Source organism: Phalacrocorax aristotelis, chromosome 15, assembly GCF_949628215.1.
Source record: "Phalacrocorax aristotelis chromosome 15, bGulAri2.1, whole genome shotgun sequence".
NCBI lineage: Eukaryota > Metazoa > Chordata > Aves > Suliformes > Phalacrocoracidae > Phalacrocorax > Phalacrocorax aristotelis.
The window spans coordinates 5,892,599-5,919,952 of record NC_134290.1 but is presented as its reverse complement, the minus strand read 5'-3'; the positions used below and the strand labels follow the sequence as shown (position 1 = coordinate 5,919,952).

At 53.0% G+C, this 27,354-nt stretch overlaps 2 protein-coding genes across 4 annotated transcripts in view; both read right to left on the bottom strand.

The window, feature by feature from the left end:
- POLE (DNA polymerase epsilon, catalytic subunit) overlaps nt 1-13,883 on the bottom strand; it is a 36,850-nt gene extending 22,967 nt beyond the window's left edge. For both annotated transcript variants that reach the window (XM_075109918.1, XM_075109919.1), the window contains exons 1-14: nt 13,629-13,883; nt 13,368-13,448; nt 13,245-13,289; nt 13,004-13,096; nt 12,271-12,425; nt 11,213-11,354; nt 10,807-10,887; nt 10,418-10,525; nt 9,872-9,982; nt 9,473-9,558; nt 8,775-8,894; nt 7,845-7,977; nt 7,069-7,182; nt 5,907-6,119 (exon numbers count right to left, since the gene is read on the bottom strand). In XM_075109918.1, coding sequence (XP_074966019.1) covers nt 5,907-6,119; nt 7,069-7,182; nt 7,845-7,977; nt 8,775-8,894; nt 9,473-9,558; nt 9,872-9,982; nt 10,418-10,525; nt 10,807-10,887; nt 11,213-11,354; nt 12,271-12,425; nt 13,004-13,096; nt 13,245-13,289; nt 13,368-13,448; nt 13,629-13,868 — 1,722 coding nt within the window. In that variant the 5' untranslated portion in view covers nt 13,869-13,883. The remainder of the gene's footprint in view (nt 1-5,906; nt 6,120-7,068; nt 7,183-7,844; nt 7,978-8,774; nt 8,895-9,472; nt 9,559-9,871; nt 9,983-10,417; nt 10,526-10,806; nt 10,888-11,212; nt 11,355-12,270; nt 12,426-13,003; nt 13,097-13,244; nt 13,290-13,367; nt 13,449-13,628) is intronic.
- A 1,138-nt stretch (nt 13,884-15,021) lies between these two features.
- Nucleotides 15,022-25,579, bottom strand: LOC142064792 (caspase recruitment domain-containing protein 8-like). Of its 2 annotated transcripts, none has more exons than XM_075110219.1 (11): nt 25,275-25,579; nt 24,724-24,762; nt 24,367-24,437; nt 23,897-24,019; nt 22,942-23,003; nt 22,638-22,858; nt 21,080-21,339; nt 20,277-20,402; nt 19,672-19,816; nt 18,432-18,473; nt 15,022-16,801 (listed from the first exon to the last, which is right to left on the bottom strand). In XM_075110219.1, the coding sequence occupies exons 1-11, from the start codon at nt 25,531-25,533 to the stop codon at nt 16,539-16,541; spliced, it is 1,611 nt and encodes a 536-aa protein (XP_074966320.1). In that variant the 5' UTR covers nt 25,534-25,579; the 3' UTR covers nt 15,022-16,538. The 2 variants fall into 2 exon arrangements, with proteins under 2 accessions (XP_074966320.1, XP_074966321.1); XM_075110220.1 differs by having other exon boundaries at nt 23,897-24,016.
- Nucleotides 25,580-27,354: the final 1,775 nt, after the last annotated feature.

Below are 27,354 nucleotides of genomic sequence, written 5' to 3'. Positions count from 1 at the left end.
TGCAGAATCCTAAAAAACTAGTAGAATATTTGGAGAAAGTATGTTGTTACGCTGGGAACTCCAGAGAGACACAGATAACTGCAACGTGCTGGGGTCTGGCCCATGCATACCGAGCCCTGCTCAACAGTATTCAGTGCCCCCAGGGGGAAGAGAATGTCTCTGGATTGAAATGCAAAGTGACTGGCACTGTAGACAATCCAGCCCTGACAACAGGCACTGCAGCCACTCAAACCCCCACAACAAGTACCGGAGCTAGCTCAGAAAATAAACCCGTACCAGTATCAGTTGCCCCCATACATAAGACGAAATATTGGAAGCGGACATCAACCCGTTTAGAACGGGATGATGAAGAACCAGGGCCATCGCGGGGAGAGGAGGGAGAAGTAATAAATGAAATAGAGACCACCCGATCTCTGTCCTTAAGCGAGTTGCGAGATATGCGAAAAGATTATAGCCGTCGTTCAGGTGAGCACATTGTCACCTGGCTGCTCCGATGCTGGGATAATGGGGCCAGTAGCCTGGAACTAGAGGGAAAAGAAGCCAAACAATTGGGATCCCTTTCTGGGGAAGGGGGCGTTGACAAGGCAATTGGAAAAAAACCACAAGCCCTCAGCCTCTGGAGGCGACTCCTGTCTGGAGTGAAGGAAAGGTATCCCTTTAAAGAAGATGTTACATATCGCCCAGGAAAATGGACAACTATGGAGAAAGGCATCCAGTATCTCAGGGAATTAGCTGTGTTTGAGGTGATTTATGGTGACCTGGATGATCAACGGTCATCCAAAGATCCAGATGAAGCCGAGTGCACACGACCCATGTGGCGGAAGTTTGTACGGAGCGCACCATCTTCGCATGCAAACTCATTGGCAGTGATGTCCTGGAAAGATGACGAGACACCAACGGTGGCAGAGGTGATAGATAGGCTCCGGGATTATGACACAAATATCTCTTCCTCGCTTGTCTCTGCTGTGGAGAAACTATCCCAAGAGGTCCAGCAACTCAAAGAAGATCTGTCCTACTCCCCACCTCGACAGAGCAGTGTCTCAGCTGTTAGGAATAAGCGTCCTTTGGCTCAAAGAAGGGGATACACACCACGGGCCACCCTATGGTTCTACCTGCGTGACCACGGAGAGGACATGATGAGGTGGGATGGCAAGCCTACTTCGACCCTACAGGCACGAGTACATGAACTGCAAGGAAGAACAGTCACTCAGGGAGGCTCTTCCAGGAAAGCTGCTGCTCCAGTTTCCAGCGAGCAAGTCCCCAGACAGAGGAGTAGAAGCGCAGATTTTATTTCTAAGTGTAATAGAGGGACTCCTGATTCACATTTACAGGAAGTGAGTTGTGACTGCCATGATCAGGACTAGAGGGGCCCTGCCTCCAGCCGGGTGGAGGAAAGGGATAACCGGGCTTACTGGACTGTGTGGATCCGATGGCCTGGCACGTCCGACCCACAGGAGTATAAAGCTTTAGTGGACACCGGCGCACAGTGCACCTTAATGCCATCAAACTATATAGGGGCAGAACCCATCAGCATTGCTGGAGTGACAGGGGGATCCCAAGAGCTAACTGTATTGGAGGCCGAAGTGAGCCTAACTGGCAATGAGTGGCAGAAGCACCCCATTGTGACTGGCCCAGAGGCTCCGTGCATCCTTGGTATAGACTACCTCAGGAGAGGGTATTTCAAGGACCCAAAAGGTTACAAGTGGGCTTTTGGTGTAGCTGCCTTGGAGACGGAGGAAACTGAACAGCTGTCTACCTTGCCCGGTCTCTCAAAGGACCCTTCTGTGGTGGGGTTGCTGAAGGTCAAAGAACAACAGGTGCCAATCGCCACCACAACAGTGCACCGGCGGCAATATCGCACCAACAGAGACTCTCTGATCCCCATCCATAAACTCATTCACCAACTGAGGAGCCAAGGAGTCATCAGTAAGACCCACTCACCCTTTAACAGTCCCATATGGCCAGTCCGGAAGTCTAATGGAGAGTGGAGACTAACAGTAGACTATCGTGGCCTGAATGAAGTCACTCCACCGTTGAGTGCTGCTGTGCCAGACATGCTAGAACTTCAATACGAACTGGAGTCAAAGGCGGCCAAGTGGTATGCCACAATTGATATTGCTAATGCATTCTTCTCAATCCCTCTGGCAGCAGAGTGCAGGCCACAGTTTGCTTTCACATGGAGGGGCGTCCAGTACACCTGGAATCGACTGCCCCAGGGGTGGAAACACAGTCCTACCATTTGCCATGGACTGATTCAGACTGTACTGGAACAGGGAGAAGCTCCAGAACACCTTCAATACATTGATGACATCATTGTGTGGGGCAGCACAGCAGAAGAAGTTTTTGAGAAAGGTGAGAAAATAGTCCAAATCCTTCTGAAAGCTGGTTTTGCCATAAAACAAAGTAAGGTGAAGGGACCTGCACGAGAAATCCAGTTCTTAGGAATTAAATGGCAAGACGGTCGTCGTCAGATTCCAATGGATGTGATCAACAAAATAGCAGCCATGTCTCCACCAACTAGCAAAAAGGAAACACAAGCTTTCTTGGGCGTTGTGGGTTTTTGGAGAATGCATATTCCAAATTACAGTCTGATCGTGAGCCCTCTCTATCAAGTGACCCGGAAAAAGAATGATTTCAAATGGGGCCCTGAGCAACGACAAGCCTTTGAACAGATTAAACGAGAAATAGTCCATGCAGTAGCTCTTGGGCCAGTCCGGGCAGGACAAGATGTAAAAAATGTGCTCTACACTGCAGCCGGGGAGAATGGCCCTACCTGGAGTCTCTGGCAGAAAGCACCTGGGGAGACCCGGGGTCGACCCCTAGGGTTTTGGAGTCGGGGATACAGAGGGTCTGAAGCCCGCTATACTCCAACTGAAAAAGAGATATTGGCAGCATATGAAGGGGTTCGAGCTGCTTCAGAAGTGGTTGGTACTGAAGCACAGTTGCTCCTGGCACCCCGACTGCCAGTGCTGGGCTGGATGTTCAAAGGAAACATCCCCTCTACACACCATGCAACTGATGCTACGTGGAGTAAATGGGTTGCACTGATCACCCAGCGGGCTCGAGTAGGAAACCCCAGTCGCCCAGGAATCTTGGAAGTGATTATGGACTGGCCAGAAGGCAAAGATTTTGGATTATCACCAGAGGAGGAGGTGACACGTGCTGAAGAAGCCCCACTGTATAACAAACTGCCAGAAGATGAGAAGCAATATGCCCTGTTCACTGATGGGTCCTGTCGCCTTGTGGGAAAGCACCGGAGATGGAAGGCTGCTGTATGGAGTCCTACACGACAAGTAGCAGAAACTGCTGAAGGAGAAGGTGAATCGAGCCAGTTTGCAGAGGTAAAGGCCATCCAGCTGGCCTTAGACATCGCTGAACGGGAAAAGTGGCCAGTGCTCTATCTCTATACTGACTCCTGGATGGTGGCAAATGCCCTGTGGGGCTGGCTGCAGCAATGGAAGCAAAGCAACTGGCAGCGCAGAGGCAAACCCATCTGGGCTGCCACATTGTGGCAAGATATTGCTGCCCGGGTAGAGAAACTGGTTGTAAAGGTACGGCATGTGGATGCTCACGTCCCCAAGAGTCGGGCCACTGAAGAACATCGAAACAACCAGCAGGTAGATCGGGCTGCCAAGATTGAAGTGGCTGAGGTGGATCTGGACTGGCAGCATAAGGGTGAACTATTTCTAGCTCGGTGGGCCCATGACACCTCAGGCCATCAAGGGAGAGATGCAACGTACAGGTGGGCTCGTGATCGAGGGGTGGACTTGACCATGGGTATTATTGCACAGGTTATCCACGAATGTGACACATGCGCTGCAATCAAGCAAGCGAAGCGGGTAAAGCCTCTGTGGTATGGGGGACGATGGCTGAAATATAAATATGGGGAGGCCTGGCAAATTGACTATATCACACTCCCACAGACCCGCCAAGGCAAGCGCCATGTGCTTACAATGGTAGAAACAACGACTGGCTGGCTGGAAACATATCCTGTCCCCCACGCCACTGCCCGGAACACTATCCTGGGTCTTGAGAAACAAGTCCTGTGGCGACATGGCACCCCAGAGAGGATTGAGTCAGACAATGGGACTCATTTCCGAAATAGCCTCATAGACACCTGGGCCAAAGAGCACGGCATTGAGTGGGTGTATCACATCCCCTATCACGCACCAGCCTCTGGGAAAATTGAAAGGTACAATGGACTGTTAAAAACCACACTGAGAGCAATGGGGGGTGGGACATTCAAGCACTGGGATACACATTTAGCAAAAGCCACGTGGTTAGTCAACACGAGGGGATCTGCCAACCGAGCTGGCCCTGCCCAGTCAGAAATCCTACATACTGTGGAAGGGGATAGAGTCCCTGTAGTGCACACAAAAAGTATGCTGGGCAAAACAGTCTGGGTTCTTCCTGCCTCTGGCAAAGGCAAACCCATTCGTGGGATTGTTTTTGCTCGAGGACCTGGGTGCACTTGGTGGGTGATGCGGGAGGATGGAGAAATCCGATGTGTGCCTCAAGGGGATTTGATTTTGGGTGAAAACAGTCAATGAACTGAATGGCACAATGTGAACTGCTATATAATATTGTGTGTCACCTCTGTGTTGTATCAATGATATCAGAGTACGAGCCTCCCAACCCATGGAAGATCAACTATGAAACAAGCCGTGCAGCAGTGATGGAACGATGACTGACTCGGTATGCAGCAACCCAACGCCACACACCATCTCTCCCACCCGGAAAGACTGATACAACAGATGGAGCCCAGAGTCATGGACTGCGTGAACTCAATGGACATTTTAATGGACATTTTACAGGGAAGATCCATGAACTAAGGGAATGATGTCTGTGTATTATGTTAAAGGACGGGAAGGGGAGGGGTGGTGGTTGGTACGGTTGTATTGCATCATATGGGACCTGGGCATGGTGTAAGTGGTATGGAATAAGGGGTGGAGAATGTGCTGGTTTTGGCTGAGAAGGGGTTAATTCTCCTCACTGTGGGGGTCAGCTACCTTTCCAGCTTCCCGCGCTCTGCCGCGTGGCGTGGCAGGGGGGGCTGGGAGGGGCAGGGCCATGGTGGGGGCGGCTGACCCCGACTGGCCAATGGCAGGTTCATTCCATACCATGTGACACCATGACCAGTATATTGAGAGGGGGGCAGTGGCAGCGCGCGGGCGGCGCGGCGTCGGGTCGGCGGGCGGCGAGCGGCTGCGGCGCGTGCGGTTTGTTCCGGCGGTTCGTTCCCCCTCTCCCCTCCCTTCCCTTCCCCCCTCCCCCGGGGCTTTGCGCCTCTCGTTGTTCTCCTTCACATTGCATTTCTACTGTTGTTTCTTTTAATTTTCATTATTAAACTGTTCTTATCCCAACCCACGAGCGTTACCCTTCTGATTCTCTCCCCCATCTACCGGTGGGGGAGTGAGCGAGCGACTGTGTGGGGCTGAGCTGCCGCTAAACCACGACACAGGGCAAGGGGGACGTGATGGAAATAGCAGCATGAATCAGAAACAGGTGAAAGATGCCCAGGAAGGGTTCAGAAGAAGCTTACTTTGGGTGGGAGAAGGACAGAGGGAGGACAGGACCCCAAGGCGACAGAGGCATATCTTCCAAGAGCCACTGGCTCAAAACCCCACTTCACCACTCTCTCTTGCTGTCAGCAAGGTCTGGCTTGCTTCCAGTATGTGATACATATGACACCTGCTCTCCCAGTGAAGCACAGAGGGCCACTTGGAGGCCTCCTCCCATCACCTCCCAGCCCAGCTCCATCCAGCTTCAGGTGCTCAAGGTGTCCTGAAGGATGACAGGTACTGCCCAAGCCCAGAAGGGACACACAGAAGATGTTCACAACAGCAGACGGTTACTCCACACCACCACGCTCAGCGATGACAGGGCTTGGCTGTGTGGCCCCTTACCATTTTGAAGCGGCAGGGGATGTCACTGCGGAAGACCCCAGATTCCAGTGCTTCCACGTGGCCTCCCACATACGTCTCCGAGTCCAGCACGTGGCCGTCTTCTGTAAGTTTGTTGAATTCCTGTTCCTGCTTGTTGGGGAAGATGATGTTGGCATGATAGGCCTGAACCATCAGCAGTGCCTCACACAGTGTCCCAGATCCTTTTCTTAACACCTGCAGGAGGGACATCAAAGCCAGTTTTAAACTCAGAAAAAAGTAGATTTAGATTAGGTATAAGGAATAAGTTATTTACTATGAGGGTGGTGAGACGCTGGAACAGGTTGCCCAGAGAAGCTGTAGATGCCCCGTCCCTAGAAGTGTTCACGGTCAGGTCAGATGCAGCTTTGAGCAACCTGATCTAGTAAAAGATGTCCCTGTTCACGGTAGGGAGGGTTGGACTAGATGATCTCTGAAGGTCCCTTCCAACCCAAACCATCCTGTGGTTCAGCAAGAATTGCTGTACTAGCACTGGTGGGACCGGCCTGGCCTTACAGCCACATCGGGAAGCCAGATGGCTTCAGCTGGTGACACACATGCGAGCACACAGCAGGCAGGGCTGCAGCCCGTGGCAAGGCCGATGGGAGCAAGCGAGAAACCAACACCAACTCCTTCATGTTAGCTGGGAGGAGAGCAGGCTATGGACAGTGCCAAGACATCCAGACCTCTGCTGCCATCATCTGTGTCATGCCAGCAGCTTGATACTACTCCACTGCCGAGCACCTTTGTAAGCTAAACCAGAAGGGGATAGAGGGACATTTCCTATGTGCTTAGCATAGACAGCTTCCTACCTACCCTCCCTACAGCTGACAACAGCCATCAGGGGACCCAGCTTTGCATGACCATGACTGCAAGTAAACTTGACTGAGCATGGAGCATCAGCCATACATCCTTGCTCCAGCCCTGTACTGCCAACCCTGAGGCCTCTTTTTCTTAGGCACCTCTCTCAAAACACCCCAGGGCTGTGGAGAAAAAGGAGTAGCCTCCAGATTCATCCTCCCTCCCTGACATGGCTAGGAAAGTGCCTGGGCAGCGGGAATCAGGTCTGTGGCCAGACTGCCCCTCTAGCATGGGAGACATGGCTCTTCACCCAGCAAAGAAATCATCATTCCAGGAGTGCACCCACCTCATCAGGCTCCATGGGAATGATGGTGCACAAGGCGAAAATGAAAGGATGCACATACTTCATATACATGTAATAGGTAGCAACTGCATCAGACACTGAGTAGGTGGCCAGGGTCTGTTGGCGAAGGGTGAGAGGCAAATTAATCCCAATCACATGTGATAGAGCAGCTCAATGACAATAACCTTTAATTGCTTCCTGCTAGACACGCTCATATCAGCGGGAAGAAGGGAAAGGTGTATTTGTCTTCATTCTGGACTGTAAAGAATAATGTTTGCTTCTGAGGACGTCCTGCTCTAGCTCTAATTACACAGCAATACATCAGCTTTGAATGAGAAGAAATGGGGATGATAAGCTCATGGCACAGATGCCACTCCGTTTGGGAATCAGGAGGCTGCTCCCGGGCTTCAGCAGACGTCCCCTGTGCAGGACACCTGGAGCACTAAGCCTACTTCTTGTCCCTCCAGCAAGTCATGGCCTTTTGTGGTGTTTCTGATTTAGGTGGCACCTGCCACCTTGCACTGATGTAAATAAATACAGAAAATACACAGTACAATGCCAGTGCTAGAGCCACTTCAAAGAAACCCTGTTCTTTCCCCCCACAAGCTCAAGTGCCTCTAAGGCACTGGCAATCTGAGGAGACAGATTGAGTTAATCTCTCAAAACCCACTGTATTAAGCAAAAACGTTTTGTAACACTTTAAGGAGTCAATCATATTTCAGCTGCTTTAGGCTTGTTTTCCGATAGCTCAGAGGAGATACAGCACAGGGAGGGAATACCTGAGGCTCCTCCGTAGCCATCCGGCACATCTCTTCAGGGTCCAGCTCCACTGGATCGTAACCCAGTTTTGCTTTAGCTGCTGCTTTCAGGTTGTGACTTCCCACTGGGAGGTAACTGTCTCTCTTCACCCACCTGGACAGAATCATGACAATACCAGCTTGTGCAGAGAAACCAGGCCTGCCCTTCAAAAAGGGGCTCATGCCTGCGAACGGAGACTTGATTGCAATGGGGACCACTCACTGAGGACAGCCAAGAGCCAAGCATCCAAGCACAATGGCGTAAGAGGCTGCCCAGTTTTAGATATCCTGCATCTCTGCCAATGCACTTAAATCCCGGCCAGGAAAACCCCCACCGTTCATACCATCACCACTGCTCCAAAACACCACCTTTCAACTCCCTCAGTGGCTTTAAGATAAGCATTTAACCACTGGAGGAGACACCACCAGGACTGCAAGGACAGCCAGCCGCTCTGCAAAGTCCAGACACTGCTCCAGTAGAGGAAACCCACATTAAAAACCTCATCTTCTGTCTCTCTCCCATGCATGCACAACGTGTCCTTTCTTCTTCTGGCTGTGCCAGGAGGCTGTTGTGTCAGTGTACGGCCCCTTCCCCACGCCAGTGGCCTGATCTTATCCCACCCTTTCTCCCAGATCAGACCTCAAACACCTGAGGACGGTCATCCGCAGGTTGCAGGAAGAAACACAGCCCTGATAGCCCTTCACAGGGAAGGTGTGGCAGCTTCTGCAGTATGCAGAGCGCCAAGGGGAAGCAGCAGTCAAAGAAATGGACTATCATGCCAGCCTAGGGAGGTGCGACACATGAAAGCTTCCAACAGACAGGAGGACAGTATTCAAATAGAACTGTAGGTATTTTATATAAATTCAAGAGATAAAGATGCATTTATATGGTAGAGGTGCAGGATTTGGTACCTTAGACAGTCCATGTGGATGCACTGGGATGCTTTGTACTCTCCCTGGCTGTCCTTCTGAAACCCAATTTCCTGATACATATTAATTCCATGAGCTGCTGCTCTTGCTTCCACAAAGGGCCTGGGGAAAGAGGCAACATGAAGAGAAGGAACAGAACAGCCATTTCCCTTCATCTCTGACAACAGTTTCACAAATGCTTTGCTACAAACTACCTGAAGAATTCTTCTTGCAATTTATTTGTGATATCTGGCCACAGGGAAAGCTTCCTGCAGGACAGAATTGCACCATGACCCAAGAGGCAAAGCTGCTTGCTTACATCCTGCACCAGGAGGTGGAGGCACGTGGTGCCTCTCCCTTTGCTTCCCAAGGGCTTGCCTGCACCCCTCTCCCTGATATCCTCCAGACCTCTTTTGACCCTCTCCATGCTCTCCCAAGAGTGGGCTTGTCCATACACCAACACTGCCACACTGACGAGTGTTTAAAGCTCCTCAGCCAAGTAGATGGGACTCTACAGAAGCTCATCCTTCCAAGCCAAAGACCCCAGGATTTGGTGAGGTGCTCAAACTGGCCAGACAGTTAGCATGGATCACACATTATCACCACTGTGTGAGCTGTGGAAAGACCTTGAGGCTGGTACCTGACCCTGCCCCACAGCTCAGGTGACACCTTGCCAGCTTAGTTTTCATTCCTGATCTTACCAGTCAAAGAAGTCTCCATTGTATGTGACAATGATGGTAGGTTTTGTCTCCTGGACATGTTCAAACCACCTCTGGATTAAATGAGCCTAGGATGAAACAGAAGAGTAGAAAAGATTTTTTTTTTAAAATATATATATGGATATATATAGATATATAACGTAACTTCATCCCCTCCACAGAGAAGTGGTGGATACCATTCAGTTTACTCCACCCTTCCTCTCTCCTCCCCACCTAGCCCAAACCTGACCTCTCTTACCCTTACTACCAAGAAATGAAAGCATGACCTGCACTGCTGGACCCACCACATTCCCCAGCGAGGCAGCCTACCAAGCAATTAGCTCTCTTTGGCCAACAAGAGCTCCAGGCAGGTAAAAAGTCTGCTGGGCAGAACTGACTTACTTCATCGGGTTCATTAAAGACACAAAATGGACCCTCATACTCCGGTTTGGGCGTAAACTCAAAGTCTTCAATATCCTCAGAGACAATCTCCCTGTTTGTGATCAGGTAGCCCTAGAGAAGTGACAAGGAGGCAGTTAGGAGGACTTGGCTTGCAGGCAGTCTGAAAATGCTGTCCAAACAATGGGACATTTTCCTCTTAAAAGCCAGAGATTCTGTCAAGGGGGAACAACTGTTTGGGAGTTATACGCTGAATCATTGCTTGCCATCAGCTAAGGATGCCACAAGGAAACAACATGGGACAGCCGAGTTGTCCCTGTGCTCTCCAGGTTGCTACTGCTCCCTCAGAGGAGCACCAGCAACCTGAGCCGGGTACCACGAAACTAAATCTCTTATGCATCATTCAGACTTTAATTTCACTTCCACAGCCACACACACCAAGCAGCCAGCAGCAAGGCAAGCCCAGAGCAAGCTGCATTGGAGGCAAAATGCTGGCCTGCTCCCGGCTTTGCTGGTGAGCATGGAGGAAACCACTCTGCTGTCCCTTACCTGCCCATCAATCATGTAGGAGATCATCATGATCTGGTCTGTCTCTGCATCAGGAAACTTCAAAGGGAGTTTGGTAGTTTCAATGTCAAAGGCGAGAACAACAGGATCCTGAGCAGGACCAAATCCATTAGAAAATATTCTACAGCTGACTTTTTAGTTAAATAGTAATTCCCATTAAGCCCAGTGCTAAATCAAACAGAAAACCAGACCCTCCCCAGTAATAATTTTACTGCTTTATCAACCCAAAAATTACTACCCAAGCCTAGAAACAAAGCTTTCCCCCTGCACACTATGGTGTAACAGCAGCAGCGCATTGGAAACAAGCTCCTCGGGGTGGACACACCAGCCAGGCACCTGGACAGACTGACACCTGCCCGACCAACGCTCACCGGTCGCTCCACAAGGTCATCTCGGCGGGTGATTTCGGGGGGGTAGGTGCTGCCCCGGTATCGCACGTTGTACCAGTGAGCCTGTTGAGAGAGGAGAGCAGGCAGTGCCTTACTGTGTGGCCAGTTTCTTGCATCATTTCTGTTCGGCTGCTGGGGACAGAGCTGCGCGAATTAAATACAGCCCAGAAGAAAGACTCAAACTGTGGCTGTGCATCAATCATTTAACTTTTCTGCCTGTCATTGATTAAGCAAGCCCAGTGGTACAGGACTAAGCTTTACACAGGAACTCATCCTCACTGACACCTTTGCAAAGGTCCTGGAGAGAAAACATTTCTGCCCTGCCTGCACTTCAGGAGTACGGCAGCAGGAAAGCAAAGCTCTTCCAGCTTTCCTATTCCTTACTCACCACATGGATCTTCAAGTCAATGGAGAGGCGAACGTGGTAGGGTACGTCGTACTCCCGCATATCCACAATGTTGTCCATCTGGTTGGCAACCTTTCTGGAAGCCTCCTCATCATCCATGCTCAGGCTGCCTCCACTCAGAGCACTGCAAGGAGCAGAGCGAAACAGCCACCTTACCTGAGTGCACATCTCCTTGGGTTCAGCTGTGATGGACAGCCATGGGGCACCAGTGACACCCAGCAGCATGAGTCAGTGACAGGAGAGAATGGGGAACACTTCCCCACCATGCCACCACCCTCTGCTTGCAGAGGCATCCCTGGGATGGACAACACGTGCAGTCCCGTCACTCCCCTCTAAATTCCCCTCTTCTCACATCTGTGAGCTGTGTCTGCTCAGAGATACAGACAGACAAAACCCCCAAAGACAAAAGCCTTTATAATGAATGGTTCTTAGGCCACTGGATTTATAAGCATGGTAATGGGTCTAAGCATAACGAGGCAACCTGGGAAGCACTTTGAAAAGGGACAGTACACCTTCCAGGTGAGCAGGGAGCGCTCGTCTCACTTGATTATTCTTCCTCAAGTTTCAACTGAAATCAGACTTCAGGGCCAGGAAACCAAAGAATTTTTCACGTGTATATTCTGGATGACTTTAAAACCAAAGTTTCATACTTTTTTTCTGTCTGCAACTGTGTTTCCAATCTTTTAAACAAGTGCCTGGCTTTTTAGCTGGAAAATGTTTGTTGGGTTTTTTCCCCCCTTTAGTCACAGCTAGAAGTAAGGTTGCCCAGTGCCTCTCAGTATCCTTTCTCAGGGGACAGGGAATCTATTTAACCAGCAGGCAGAGGTACCACCACAGCACGTTATATCCCAGAGGCTCTGGGGCCTCTTGATGTGCAGCACTGAGCTGGAAAAACCACCCTGGAGATGGATGGCGGAGAGGAATAGCCAAGGTCAGACCCCAGGCAGGACAACATCTCTCCGAGGACAGCTAAGAAATAATCAATGCCGCCTAATTATTAACATGAGGGACCGACTGGCCACCCTAAGGAGAGCTCCCACCTCGACAGCATGGCTGTGTAGACATCGCTCGCCTGGTCTCGCTCTCTGTTTTTCCTCACGGCAGGAGAGATCTCCTTCCGCACCTTTACCAAGTCATCCACTGTGTTGAAGGACAGCTTGATGTAGTTCCTCTTCAGCCCGACCAAGTGGTTTGGCTGCAAAGCAGCAAGACAATGCCAGCTCAGGGGGAATGAGTACTGAGGGTGGCCACCATAAGAGCGGGTGGGGAAGGCAGACTCGACCGATGCGGGTGGAAGAATTGGCCAAAAAAGAGGTGCCAATGGGTGGGAGAGTCAATCACCAAGAGGAGACTCTGGTGGGCACATCAGGGAAAAGCACAAGAGCTGCACAGCAAGGACCCAGCCAGCCCTGCTGCCTGTGCGGGCAGGACCATGAGCGGGATGTACCCAGGGAAGAAGAGCAGGTCAAGCATGAGCAGCACTCCCCTCCCACAGCACCCTCTCCTCCCCCAATCATTCTGTAATTCCTGCAATTAAATGTCCTGAACACACTGTGAAACAGCTGATGTGCTCAAGGAGATGAATGTAATTACTACTGATAAGCAATTAGCCATAACTAACACGTTTCTGATAGGGACCACAAGCAGGACTAGGAGATTGAAGTGCACTGTTCTGCTTCCCTACTCAGTCTCTTCCTACTTCACTAGAGCTGTGCAAGGTCCAAAAAAACCCAAACCGCTACTCAAGAGCGCAGACGGCGGTGGAATACAGACCAGGTCCAAGTCTTCTTTGGGGACAGTTTCCAGCTTTGCAATCTTCCCTTGGAACTTCTTGGAGAGGAAGGAAGACACTTCTCGCTCACAGCCCTGAAAAGAGATCCCCGTGCTGAGCAGCGAGTTCTGTCCCTCGGGAGAAGACCATCCCAAAGCAGGATGCCCAGGAGGTCTCGAACTCCGCAGGGACCTGCTGTCCCCTTCTCTGGGGACCTCGGCTCTCCCAGGGTCCCCTCCTCACCTTCTGGGTAGCGACATAGAAGTAGGGCTTGTAAGGCAGGGCCACCTAGGAGAGAGCAGATGGGTGATTGCAGCAGGTCCCCTCATGGGACCCTGCACCCCACCCAGTCCCCCGGGGACTCACCTTGAAGCGGCTCCCATCTTCCTGGATGAAGTAGTAGTCCACAGCGCTCACTGACCGCCGGTCTTCGTCCAACACCTCCGTCTGCCCACAGGCACCATGGACTCAGTGGGGTCCATCCGTGAGACACAACCCCACCCGGGGCCCCTCCATGGGACTCCCGCCCCCGGCCATACCGGGGGCCTCCCTGTGGGACACTCCCCCGCCCCGGTCCTACCGGCAATCTCTCCGTGGAAACCGCCCCCCCGCCCCGCCGGTCGGTACCGGGTGCATGTTGATGAGCCACCCCGTCCTCTCGCCGGGCTCCGCCGGCCGCTCGAAGCCGAACAGCGCGTCCAGCCGGTCCGTGCGCTGCGATCGCTCCAGGCGCTTGAGAGCGGACAGCGCGGGGCCATCGTCCCTGCTAGACGCCCCGCTCTCAGCCCCCGCCGGCTCCCGGGACCCGCCGGCCCGCCGCCCCCAGCGCGCTCCCTCGGGGTCCCCCCCGCCAGCCCGCAGCACCATGGCCGCGCCGCCGCCGCGGAAGGAATTTCCCGCGCTGCGCCCTGTTCCCGCGAGAGCTAAGCCCCACCCACCCCGGCCTCGCGGCGAGAGCACCAATCAGGGAGCGGCCACGCCTCCCCCTCGGCCACCTCCCGCCAATGCCGGGTGGAGATGCCGGCGCGCCCCGCCCCCGCCGCGCCCCGTCTCCCGCCAGGCCCCGCCGCCGTCCGCGGCGCTGCCGGCCCCGGGCCCGGCTTCCCGGCTGGGCGGGCGGAGCGGGTGCTGCGGGTGCGCGGTGAGGGCAGCGTGCTGCCCGCTCCTGGCCGCGGAGCTGAGTGCTCCGTGGGCGGCTGAGGGTTTCACCCACGGCCCGAGAAGTGGAAGAGCAGCCCAGCACACCGTGCGTGTGCACGGCGACATAACGGCGTGGCCGCCTCCGGCACCGCCCCGCCGGGAGCCCCCCGCCCGGCCGCTAGATCCCAGGGGTCCGGGGGTCCCTGCCCAGGCTGTGGCTGTGGCTGCCGCTTTCCCCTTTGTGGATTCAAACAGCGGCGAAGCTGAGCATATGCCTCAGAGACACGAGTGGACACACAGACACAGGACATACACCCATAGGCAAGGCCCTGCTGTCATCAGCACCCATGCAGCGGACCCACACCACACACCATCCCCGTCCCCTCCTCCTCTGGGGTGGCAGAGGCAGGAGGTCACTAGTGCAGGCACACCCTCTGGGTTCACAAGCACATGCGCACTCATGGGTCCCCCGAGCATCAACGTGGCCCCTCTGTCCTGCCGGCTCCCCAGCCCGCACCCTAGCCCTCTGAGCAACCCCATGGGTCCTTGGCTCACCAGCTGGTCCAGCTGGAATTTTGCTGGTGAATGCACAGGCACACCCCACACACACCATGTTTTGGTAGGATACCCTCATCTCCCCACCAGACACACAGGCTGTGACACATGGTTCAGCTCCGACTGAGTGGAGCCCCTCATTCACCTCACACCAGTCCCCCCAAGTAGCTAGTTTTGGGGACACTATTCCGACCCCGTGGCTGGAGGTTAAAGGCCCCCACTCACTCCAGTAGGTGACACCAAATCCCCTGACGCAGGCACAGTAGCTGGCACTTGGTCCTTGCAGCACACATTCACAAGGATAGAGAGTGAGATGATGCAGAGAAATAGTTAAGAAAACATTTAATAAGAAAATATAAAAGGATACGACGGACTGTAGTGGCTACACACAGGGGCTCAGGGAAGCCAGCCATGGATTACGCCTGAGTGGCCCCTTTTATATTCCTTTCTGCCTCTGACCGTTTTGTTCCTCCTGGTTCCCCTTCCTGTTCCCATGGGTCCATTCCTGCTCCCCTCACAGAGCCCATGTCCGGGGTCCCCCAGGTTCACACACTCAGCAGTTGCAAAGCCTGGCCTGATCCTCCTGGAAAGGCCAGCCCCAGCGTGGTTTCTGGATAGCCCGTGAATTACTGCGAGCGGTGATGTTCGGTCCCCTTCGCTGCTTCCCTTGTCATCGGGCAGCCAGGTGTGTGTCCCTGCATGGCCTTGATTCCAGCATCCTCCTTTTCACATTATTTCTAGTTGCAGTGAAGGTCCTTGACAATGGAGCAAACACACACCCTAACAGCATGTTTCAGCAGCAATGTGCTCTCCAGGTCTTCAAGAGAAGGAATAAATGTAAAGCAATACTTAAAGCAGCAGTCTCATTTCCACCTCACAAAGCCACGGAGAGTTGTGGAGACCATTTCACTCAACAGTCCCTGGAAGCTCCTTTGAGCTTCCAGAGGTTGCTGTCTCCACTTAGGCAAGTCTGAATTTCACCTGAGCTTGACCCAAAAAGTCTCTTCTGAAATACGGGACACCAGAGCAGACTGCTCCTACCCTGGCTGGCAGTGAAGACATCCACATGATCCAGAAAGAACTGACTTAATGGATACAAAGAATGTGATTTAAAAATAATCTGCTGTCTTTCTTTTGAATGTAAACCAGCGGCTATTGAGTCAGACTTTCCCTGAAGATGCACGGACGTGTATCTCCTATCTTGGCTATTTTTTGTGGCTTCTTTAGGAGGGCCTCCTTCACCCAGCTGCTGCTGGGGTCACGATGCTTGTTTACTCCTTCAGTGAATTTTGGTCATTTGGGTAAACTAGGTTGGAGGGAAACGAGGGGAAGGTTTGATGTTGATATGGGCTCATATCAACATCTACAGCTTCCTGTGGCTTGCACATGAGAACAAGACTTTGCAGACAGCAAAGAAGCTGGTAAAGCAGCTCCCCTTTTCCAGCTGTGAGGTGTCCATGGACACTGAGGATGGGGAGGCTGACCTGGAGGTAGTTGTGATGGGAGCTCCTCTGCTGGCAGCTGCCTGGAGCTTCTGGAGAGCCAGAGGCCCTGTCACAGGGAGGCAGACAGGTCTGAGGTATTGGCACTGACTGGGAACCAAGGTCTCTTGTTCCAGCAGCTTCTCACCAGTGGCCAGCATGACACTGGTTGTCCACTGCTGGCAATTGAGTCAGCCAAGTAAGGCAGGCCTGAGACTGGGTGGTTCAGAATGCTTATTGCTACTTTGCACTGTGGATTTTGCACTGAAAGGTCCAGATTCAGGTGCTGGTAAAGCTGACTGCCCTTCCATTGCTCCCATAAGCAAAGCAATGGGAGCAAAAGCAGTCTGCTTTCCCAGGTCTAGCTGTATTTCTCCAGATCTGCGATGAGGAATGGGTCTTTTTTCTGGAGGATCTGGTAGAGCTGTTCCTGGGTCTCCAGCCCTTTCTTCTCAGCTAGCTCCAGCAAAACTTTATTCCTCCTTTGACTCGTATCTTGACGTTGCACCTCCTCTTCTTCATCGCTGTTGATGACATTTGATTCCCGTAAGTGTAGCAGAATGGTGGAGAGCTGCGTCATCCTGGAGCAAAGCTTGGTCTTGTGCTTCTTCATGAAAGCTGCACCTAACAGACACCAAGCCCGTGTTACTGTGCTGCACGTGTCCAGGCAGCCGCAGGTGAGTGCCACACTGTGGTACGTGGCACCCTAAGCCAGAAGACGCCATGGCTGTGCACCCTGTCCCACAGCCACGTGTTTCCATCCCTCCGCCAGAAAGGATGGGCACCTGCTGCATCAGCGGTGGGAACACTGGAGGCAGGGCAAGGAAAGGGGAAGGAACGTGAGGTCAGAGCTAGAGGAGGCGAGGTCGGGGGCAGACCCCATCAGCTGCAAGCAACTGTCCCCTCTGGGACACCTGCAGTGTCTGGGCATTAAGTTACCACCCTGCAAGGTGAGGAGCTCCTAACTCAGAACACAGGTCACTCAAAGCTCTGAAATATTGCAGGATTGCAAACACTTTGTAAAGAAACAGAGCCTGGAAAGGCAGATGATGCCAGCAGGGTGCTGAGCAAGCCGTGGGTCAGTGCAGTGGGCAGTGCTGCTCAGCTTCTTCTCCCAAGCCTCCACCCAGTCCTCCTACATGACGCTGAAGTGGGCACCTGGACGGGCATCTCCTTGTAGAATCACAGAATGGTTTGGGTTGTAAGAGACCTAGTCCAACCCCCCTGGCATGGGCAGGGTCATCTTCCACCAAATCAGGTTGCTTAAAGCCCCATCCAGCCTGACCTTGAACACTTCCAATGATGGGGCATCCACAACTTCCCTGGACAACTTGTTCCGGTGTCTCACCACCCTCAGTGTAAAAAATGTCTTCCTTATGTCCAATCTAAACCTGCCCTCTTTCAATTTAAAACTGTTGCCCCTTGTCCTGTCCTTGCTCTTCCCTGCCATCTTACCCTCCTAGTGCTCTTAGGCAGGTTGTTGGCCAGTGTGGTGACTCCATGTGCATGGCAAACAAAAAGAATAACATGCAAATATCTGCATTTGTGTCTATCTGAGCCAGGCCTATCTGCCTCAACCTGTGGTTTAGCTGCCTGGGTGTCCTCTTGGATCTGGCATTTCATTAATAAGATAGGATTCAAGAGGTAATGATGAAGTGTTCTGGCCCTGGAGAAATTAGGCTGGGATAGTACCTGCAAAACTGCTGGGCAGCATGTTGTTGTTACTGAATTTGAAGCAAGTGGAAAGCAAAGCCCCTTGGTCAGAAACCCCGGAGCTGTTGTAAAGTTGGCCCTGCCATCCCCTCTGCCAGTGCCTGGCTACAGGCTCCTTCCCGGGGGCATCACTCCCACAGAAGACGCTCCTGTTTGGCACAGGAGCTATCAGCCCTGAGCTGTCTGTATGGGATGCAGCAGCTGTACCATTTACTAGAACTCCAATGAAACATTATTTATGGATTGAGAAGTGTACTAGCTGCAGCTCATTCTCTGTAACAACACCACATCTGTCCCCAAAGGAGGCAAATCAGCTTGGAGGGTCACTTGCACTATGCCACATTACCCACCAGCATGGCACAGAGCATGCTGCCAGCAATGTGGGAGTAAAAGTTTGAGGTTGCAGCTTTCAAGGCTTTTTGTGTAGAAACTGTCATAAGGATGGGAAAAGAAGCTTATATCTACTTTAAACCAGAGGATGGTGAGCTCCAAAGAAACAGATTCAGACTCTAGAAATGCCGCTCTGAGACAGTGTACTGACCTGATAAGCTCTTGGAGGCACAGGCAGGAAGATTAATATCACCTGAAAGAGAAAGAAGAGAGATCACTGAATATGCCATCACTGAAATAATGGTGCCTAATCTTCCACATCTTCCCGAGAGCCTAATCCTCCACAAAGCTGTTAGCCATTCCTCCTACTGTTCCTGCCCATCTGTGGAGATCTCAGTAAAAGATCCAAGGCTCTGCATGGTTGTAGGTGTTACTTTTAGGGGGTGCTGGATTAGACCAACAGAGAAGGGGTCTTAATGCACACTGAGCAGACAATACCCTGCAGCTGTGAGATGCTGCTGCCTGCCGCTCCTCTGCCAAGCTTTCCCACAGGGGACCCCACAGGTGGGTGTTGCTACATGAAGTTAATGGCATGTGCAGTGGCTGCTGAGCCGACCTGGCAGCAGCTGGGCAGAGAGGCATGGAGATTAGGAATCTGCCACTCTGGAGCTGGCTGCACCTCTGTCTTCCCAGAGGACACATGAACAGAAGTCTTGGCACCCGCCATCGCTAACCCTGCTCCTCCTGCCTCCATCATCTGCTGTCCTGACCGAAGTTCTGCATGGGACCCAAGTCCGTACAGTCAGCCCTAAAGCAGGATAGTTGTAAGCAATGGTCGCTTGATGCCACAAGAGAGCAGTGCCCACACCATCAGCAGGCTTGCTGCATGCCACGTTCGTGATGCCACTGTGAGCAGAGACGTGTGTTGAAGGCAGGCTCTGGTCCATCTGGCCTTGCCCTGATCCTGCGCACTCTGGGTGCTCTTTCACACACTGGTGTCGCACCCAGCAAATCTGGAAGTCCCGTTGGCTGGAACATGTAGTTTTTTAAGATGTTGATTTTCACTAAAATTTTGGTATTCTCCTTACCTCCTCTGCATCACAGAGTGGTTGCACTAGCACATCCATGCGTGTTCATTACATTAATGGACTTTTAAAAATAAGTCAGATTTCTATGCAAACTGTAGCCAAGAGAACAGAGATAGTGCTGTCACGCCCTGTTAAACCCCAGCATCTGAAACTCCACATTAAATCTGAAGCCCTGGTCTACTGACATTGGGGTGTCCTTTCAGGTCCCTATTCTTCAGTGGCCAATCGCTGCATACATAGGATTTGCTTCCCCTGCAGGATACGTGGACGACTGTGACCATAAAATGAGTGGGGTCTGCTTGGGTGGCGCACCTCTGGTTTTGCCAAGGCGAATGAGCTCCTAGATGGGCCTGCTGTTCCTACCTGATCTCAGTGATGTCCTCCAGACCACAGTGTCATTGCGTGTGTCTATCATAAAGAGCCCAATTTCCTCTGCCATGTTGCTGATGTAGATCTCAACAAAGAGCTGCTGTTCCTTCGGACTCTTGTAGCAAAATGGCAATTGTGCCTGTAAAGGTAAGGAGCAAGTTGAGTCTCTCTCACCGTGGGGATCTGCAATGAATTCACATACATCATCCTGTGCTTCCTGGCCTTACCAGCAAGAGGAAAGACAAGGGAAGATGCACATGTCAGGGCTCTGCTATGCTGCCAGTATCACAAATTTTGGTTAGAGGGGACCTCTGGCCTGTCTTGTCTGACCTACCTCTGAAAGATGGACCAATGTCAAGTCTAAATCTGCTCAGCCTGGGCTTTGTCTAGCTAAGTACGGAAAACCTCAAAGAGCAGAGATTCATCACCTTCTGTGTGTATCATGAAATACCTTTGCCACTTGTAACCAGTACAGCTCCCTGTGCCTCTGAGCCTGAGACCTAGTAAGACAGATTCTGGTAGCAGAATATGGCTGAAGACAGAAGCTTCTTGTATTTTCTATTTCAGTGAAAAAAAAAAAAGGAAACAATCGTACTTACTTCGGGCATTATCTCCACGGATTTTGTACTGGTCACCTGGTAATTGCAGCCAAAGTACAGAGGTCTGAATGGAGGAGGCTTGGGAATAAGCTTTGAATTCCAATCTATTTCTTGCTTTTCAATGGCCTGTAAACATCAAGCATCACTTTTGAGAGAGGAAAAAACAAAAAGAGCTGTGAACTGGAGGTAGCCCTCAGAAAGTCAAGAAGAGAAGATACCAACCCAGTCAGAACAGACTGCTGAGTATTACAGGCAGTGCTGTGCTTCAGGGGCCAGGGAGCTCCCGCGTGGCACAGGCAGGGACCTACCATGTGCAGGCAGGAACACGGGCAGGGTAATGCACTGTCACTGTGAAAGAGGGTAAGGACTTGCCCACAACAGGAGAATGGCTGGTATGCAGCCACCTATTGCTGTGTCTGGCAGCGGCCAGCAAGTCCTATATCTGCTCCACGTTGTAGACCATCCTGTGCCACAGCTTTGCTCATGCTAGGACATGCTGTCCCAGCTGAACACATGATCATAACTGTGTCTTCGTTCAGTTTGAACTGATTGTTTGAAATTACCAATCCCAGTTGAAAACAAACAAAAAAAGAGCAATTCCTGGAGGCATCTGTGGAAGAGGAGAGTGGGGGAGGCAGGAGCTGCTGTCCCACAGTGGGAGATAGGGGCACAGTACTGTGTGTGAATCAGAGGCTGGTGGCAGAAAAACTGGGAGCATGCCTGCTTATCAAATCCAGTCCCTCCTACTGCAGCCACCCCAGATGTCATCCTTTTTTAACCTGGAAAATCTCCCTGTGTCTTACCTTCTTCACAGAGTTGTCATCTGGAATGAGGTAGAGGTGGAGAGTTGTATTTGCAGCACTGAGCTGCTGGAAGATCAGCACCAAGGAGTGCACAGGGAGTGAATTTAAGGTTGAACGTAACTTCCTCCAAAGCACCCCAAGCAGTGAGAAGCTGGGATTCTCCAGGACAGCAGAGCAAGCGACCAGTCTGGTTGGTTTCTCCAGGGTCATCTGCCCAGATTTAAAATGGGCGATGGAGCACAGGCTGGTGTCTACTTCTTCTGCAAGAGACAGCAAAGGCAACAAGGTTCTGTTTAGTCATCCTGGCACCCTCTCAGTTTGTTTCCTTCTCTTTAAGGCTTTAGCAGCAGAAAGGAAACATGGGCCCATGGACAATTACATGCTCTGCATTAGGCCCCTGTGTGCCCTGGGCTTTTGGGGTTCAGCAGGGAGTTGCAGGCCTTTGGCAGTCTTCCTGCAGGCTCAGGAAACTGCAGATCTGAAGGTGGCAGTTTGGGACCATGAAAATAGTCAGACTGCACCATTGCAGCATCCTGCATACAAGTGCCACACCACCACATACCAGGGAGGCAGGCAGTCGCTGCGTGATGAGCCACTCTAGTTTCTGATCACCAGAGCAGCCTGAGCATCGTGAGGTGACATCCCTAGGAATGACTGGGTCAGAAAGCTCCGCTGATGCCCAGTCACTGGGGTTATCTCTGGAGCTCACTTTGCTATTAAACTGACAGATCAATATAATTACAACATTTTGCTTATCACAGCTGTGTCAAACGTGCGTAGAGCCACTTTTCAGCTGACATGGCTGTGCTTGCCAGGCCCTGGGCGGGATGGAGCCATGCAACGAGAAACTCCTTTTGCAGTATGCTCTGTTTCAGATGAGGACATGGATTTGCCAGGAAAAGTCCCTCAGCAAGCACACCCAGTGCCTGTGTCAGGGTCCCCAGCATGGGGGGCTGGGACTCCTCTGCCCACTCTGCAGCCCAGCTGCAGGTGCTGATGCTCTTTCTCCGCCCATTAACAGTGGCTCACTAAGAGCACTGCCGGGCAGCGGATCCAGACACAAGCCTTGTGGCTTGTCATATTGCCTGGGTAAAAATGGACAATTTCATTCCACTTATTCTTCTGCCCAGGCCTGTTGCATCCCACCCTAGGGTGGTCCAGCCTGTGGGTGGGTGCAGCCAGCTGGCTCCTGTCCTGGTGGAGCAGAGCAGGGACAGTCATTGCCATCCGCAGCTGCCCTAGATCCAAAGAGCTGAGAAACTCTGCAGGGGAGCCCGGGAGCTGGACTGCGGTAGTGCCTGGGGGTCATCACAGCAGGTGGCAGGAGAGGGTGGGCGAGGAGGAGCTGGTGGTGTGGAGCAGGAACTTCGAAAGGGACCACTGTGGAGGCTTGACAAGGAGAAGGATAGACACCAAAGCAAAGAGAGTAATACAAGGGCATACAGGGGACCTTGGAGGGAAGGGAGAATTCAGCCCTGTCTGGAGAGAGGTATCCAAGGAACTGAGACATCCCCAGGGATGGTGGCTTGGGAGACTGAGGTCCCTGTGGCTGCTGTACCTGCCAGGCAGATGAAGTGGGGGAGGCAGACTGCCTGCACGATCCCAGGCTGCACCTTGATGCGGAAGAGGGGTCCAGCGGGCACCCACATTTCCTGGTCAGCCTTGCTCAGGTGCCTGGTCCAGGTGGCATATCTGTAGGTGATGGTCACTTCCGACTTTACCTTGAAGCTGAGGCCTGTGATGGAACACTGGAAGATGCCTGCACCAGGGAGGTGAGCTCTGCAGGTGGGAGGGGTGATAGGCTTATGCCACCTGGGGCAGAGCTTTGGGAAGGTGCTCCCACTTCGCCCGACAGCTCTTACCGGTACTCAGTGCGGTACTTGAGAAAGTCTTGCGTTATCTCCGGCTTCACTTCTGGAAGATTCTGCAACACAAGAGCAGGCAGTTTAGGACTGAATGGGGTGTTGCACGCTGGGTGCTGCTTGCAGGAGGTGTGCTGGGATTTACAGTGAAGCACAATGCAGCTTGGCGTGGGAGCTCAGAGCCATGCAGGCAGCAGCAGGGGATCAGCAGCTGCGGCCTGGTGCCCAGAAAGGTGTCATTCTCATCGGTGAAGAGGCCAGAAAAATCAACTGGCAACTCCTCTGCCCTGGGATCTAAAACAAGCACTGTTCATGCCTGAGGCTCATGACCCCTTTAGTGCAGATCCCTGTAGTGGTGCCCAAGAGAAATCCTGTTCAGCAAGGAGGGCTGAACACTTAGCCCAGCTTGGGTAGATGCCACTGGGGTGGGGAAGGCATCGGTTAGTCCATGCATCCTCCATGCATCAGTAGGAGAGATAATGTGTGGACATGCAGAGCAGCTCCTGGAGATCCAAACTATGCGTTTTACTCACTGATTTTTACGATGTATTTTGCAAATGGGAATTCCAGATAGGAAAGCTTCTGTTTCCTGAGAGTGAAAATGTTGTTGGCTGTTGACTTTCTTGTGAGTAAAGCCTGCACTGTTCCCTCTCTGTCATGGTGTATCAGCAGAGAGGACAGCGGCCACAAGCAGATGAAATATTTAGCAGTGAGAATAAATTTGGCATGTGAGCAAGTGGAATTTTTCCTCCCACAAACTTGGAAACTGGGCACTGCATGCCGAGATAGATTAGCAAAAATGACTGGACTTTCCTGGAAGATGAAGAATTGCTGTGAATAACAGGTTTCGAAGGCACACCCAACCTCCCAGATGACAGCCAGGGTCACTCCCTGCACTGCTGTGCCATTTCCTTTGGGTATGACAGTGCTCTGCCAGGCCCGGCAAAGCCCTTACCTCCTTCCTGCACTGCCAGCAGTTTCTCTGCAGTGGTGAGACCAGGTTCATGGAGTGATGGCTCTTCTGCATAGCAGAAAGCACTGGAAAGTCGTATTTCTCCCCTCCAGCTGTGCTTGCCTGCTAGAAGCCAGAGGAGAGGTCCTCTGAGAACACGAGCGACATCCCCAGCATCAGGTGTAGTGCTGGCCCTGCTTCCCACTCCTGCAGGGTGGAAACAGGCTGGCGCAGCAGCTGTTCCCACCTGGTGTGCCAGCAGTGAGAGGTCCCTCTCCTGGGACCGAGGGCAGCACCCACCAGCTCCTGCTGTGGTGCAGTGCTGCAGTGGTGATGGGCAGCACCAGGCCCCTATCTGCAGGGCTGGCTGAGAGTTGTGCACTGCAGCCATGCCTTCCACCCCAGCCCCATGGTGTTTCTCACTCAGGCACCCCTGAGTGATGCCTAAGCCATCATGTCCTGTGCTACCTCACCTCTGCGCTCCCCGAGACCTTGTCTGTCAGACGTTTGTAAGTGATTGCCGCCTGCTGCCTTATGGGCAAGCCTGTGATTGGAACAACGGGAAGACATTGTCATTTTTGCCTCATGTTTGGGTGAAGAAGCCATTCTCAAACAGCCTTCACCCAACCTTCCCAGTCCCATTAGCCATACTGGTCCCCTTGTGAACCACCATACGCTCCCACACCTACTACAACTTCCACATCCTCCAAGAACCATGGCAGGGACATGCTCACCACCATGCTGTGAGTTGAGGTCCTACGCTCACTACCGTGCAGCTCCACCAGCCCCGCTGCACCAGGTTGTCAGTGAGGACCAGGGCATGACCTTACCTAAAGTGAGATCTCTGATATCTGCACCACCACCTTGCACTGCAACAAAGCAGAGAAAAGCTCAGGAGCCAGGTCATGTCCAGAGGAATATCCCATCCTCTGCCCACCCTCTCCCTCTTTGTCACACCTTTACCTCTTCCTGCTGGTTTGTGCCCACTCACACCAAGCTGCTGGGCACCAGGAAGCCCACCCAGCTGCCCGTCCCAGGGAGCAGGAGAACATGCTCCCAGCCCCTCCTCCCCAGCCCTCCCCACTGCCATGCAGAGAGCAGATTTTTTGCTCAACTTCCAGGAGCAGAGTCCTTCCTCTCTCTCCTGCCTTTGTCCTGCATAGGTGCATCCCTGGGCCCTTGCCTTCCTCCCGTCTTCCAGTGCAAGCATGTTCTGGCAGCTCCCTGGCACACACATGGCCGCAGCCACCTTGCCTCTTCCCTCCTGCCTGTGGTCCTGGCCAGGGTCCCTCCTTGGAACACACCCCGATCTGCACCCACTCCCCCTCTCCCACCTCCAGCCTGATCCTCACCCACCTCCCCCAGGCCATCCTGCACTTACACCTTTGTAAATAGTACAAAATGCAGTTTGGTGTGATTCCGTAGTCTCGCAGGGTCAGGTGGTCCTGCATATCACTCTGTTTGTAAATCAGCCTTCCCCTGTCGGGGACCAGGGAAGCATCCTGTGCCTTCAGCTTGACCTTAAGGTCCTGGACACTGTCATCCAGAGACACTGGCACCTTAAACGTTCTGCTGGACAGAGTCTTAATGAAGATGCAGAAGTTGCCAGGGCTGTCAGTCTCAGGCTGCTGCTCTGCCATGGCGCCTCTTTCAGCCACCACAGAAGGTCCAAAGCTCCGGCTCCGTCACTTCCCAAGAAACCGAAAGTGCTGGGTGACGTCAGGGCTGACATGCTGTTAAAGAGTCTTCATGCCTTACTGAGTGCTCTTCCTCCTGCCCATGGTCCCTGCCCTCACCTGGCTTTCTTCCCTGCCTGCATGGGCTCTCTCCCTGCCTGCACTGGGTTTTCTTCCCTGGGCGTTCGCACCACCTCTCTTCTTGTTACTTTCCCTTTCCCCTGTCCCCCACCTAGTCCCTCTTGCAGGATTTCCTTCCCCAGAGAAGGCAGGGGAAGGCAGGGCAGGGATGTGCAGGCAAGGACAGAGCTTTTTCCTAAGGAAACGGTGCAGCAGAGGCTTGGGTCCAGCCTGGAAAGCAGGTCTGGGGGTGCCAGAGGGTCCCCCACTGGGTTACGGGGTCACCCCAGCTCCTGCCCTTCACCATCTCCCCAGCACATCCCTGCCCTCCCTTTCCTGCCAGCCCTTCTTGTGCCCAGGCCAGGCAGGACATGTCTCTGCCTGCCCCAGGCTGCATGGGGGACCAGACCCTTCCCACCCCTGCTGCAGTGGCATGTGGAGGGTGTTAATTTGGGGGTGGTGGGAGTTGCAGAGCTGTGGGCTGTTATCTCCCTGACCTCTGCAGAGCTTGCAGGGAGCCTAGGGTAGGCAGAAAGGTGGGCAGCTGCCTGGCACTGCTGGCATGGCCCTGTCAGCCCCCAGTGAGGCACTGCTCACCCACAGGCCCTGCCCTACAGCACCCACCACCCCCTCCAGCAGTTCCAGGATGGCTGAGCACCCTGCCACATACACCAGGGTGCCCAGGGAAGCCCGGGAGCTGGGCAAGTGGGGCAGGACTTGCCAGCAACATTCAGGACTCCCTCTGCCCTGGCAGAGGGGGAACAAGGACATTTCAGCAGCCAACCCTGCAGCCCAGGCAGTGCCTAATGTGGAGTGGCGTCAGGGTGATGCAGTCAGTGCCTGCAGCTGCACTCCAAGAGATGGCAATGATGGGGGCACACACTGCCCAGCAGCTCTGTCGTATTTACAGGGAAGGGAGTACCCACAGCCATCCCTCAGGGCTGGGGCTGCCTGCACGCCCTGCCGTCACGGGTCCTTGCCCTAGACCAGTCACCCCATTGCAGGCAGAGCTGCAGCTCCCACTGTTCCTGGGGCAGGCAGCCCCACAGTGCTGCTGGTGTCTCGCCATCCCTTCCCTGGAGCAATGCATTTGACCCTACAAGGTGCAGTGAAACAGCCCCAAATCTTGTACGTTTGTAATGTCAGCCAAGCCTGACTGCCTGTTGCCTGCCGAGAGAACTTGCTGTTGGGATAATTCCCTGCAAAGTGTTTTACCGACTCCTTCCAACACCCAGTCCTTGCTGTTTGCTTTGCAGTTGCATGGCAGCAGTTTTCCATACCAGAAGTCAAAAACCTCCATGCTGAGTAGGGAAATGGAGGTGGCCGTTGGCTGCCATGGGTCCCCACTGCCAGCAGTGCTGCATCCCATGGGATGAGCTCTGCACCAAGTGTCACAGCCAGGCACAGCACCATGTGCGGGGATGCTCCTGCTCCACTGCCTGCAGCCATACCCAGTGGACATGGTGTCATTTCTCCTGCCTTAAAACTGAGGCAGCTCCACAAGGATCCACAGTCCCTCTTGCAAAGCCATGGAGACGTGCTCCCTGGAGCTCCTGTGTCTGCAGGCTCCATCCGTGGGTAGTGTTTTTTAACAGCAGTGAAAACCACAGCTGAAGAGCCCAGTTAAGCCTCTCATCGCATTTGGAGCAGGGAGCAAGGCACTAA

Excerpts from the sequence above, each read along its gene's own strand:
- LOC142064792 (XM_075110219.1), bottom strand. The coding sequence starts at position 25,533 with ATGGCAGAGCAGCAGCCTGAGACTGACAGCCCTGGCAACTTCTGCATC. Across the intron at positions 23,004-23,896 it reads GCTGGCAGTGCAGGAAGGAG|AATCTTCCAGAAGTGAAGCC; the intron begins GTAAGGGCTTTG and ends CTTGTGTTGCAG. Across the intron at positions 16,802-18,431 it reads TGCCTCCAAGAGCTTATCAG|GTGCAGCTTTCATGAAGAAG; the intron begins GTCAGTACACTG and ends GGTGTCTGTTAG.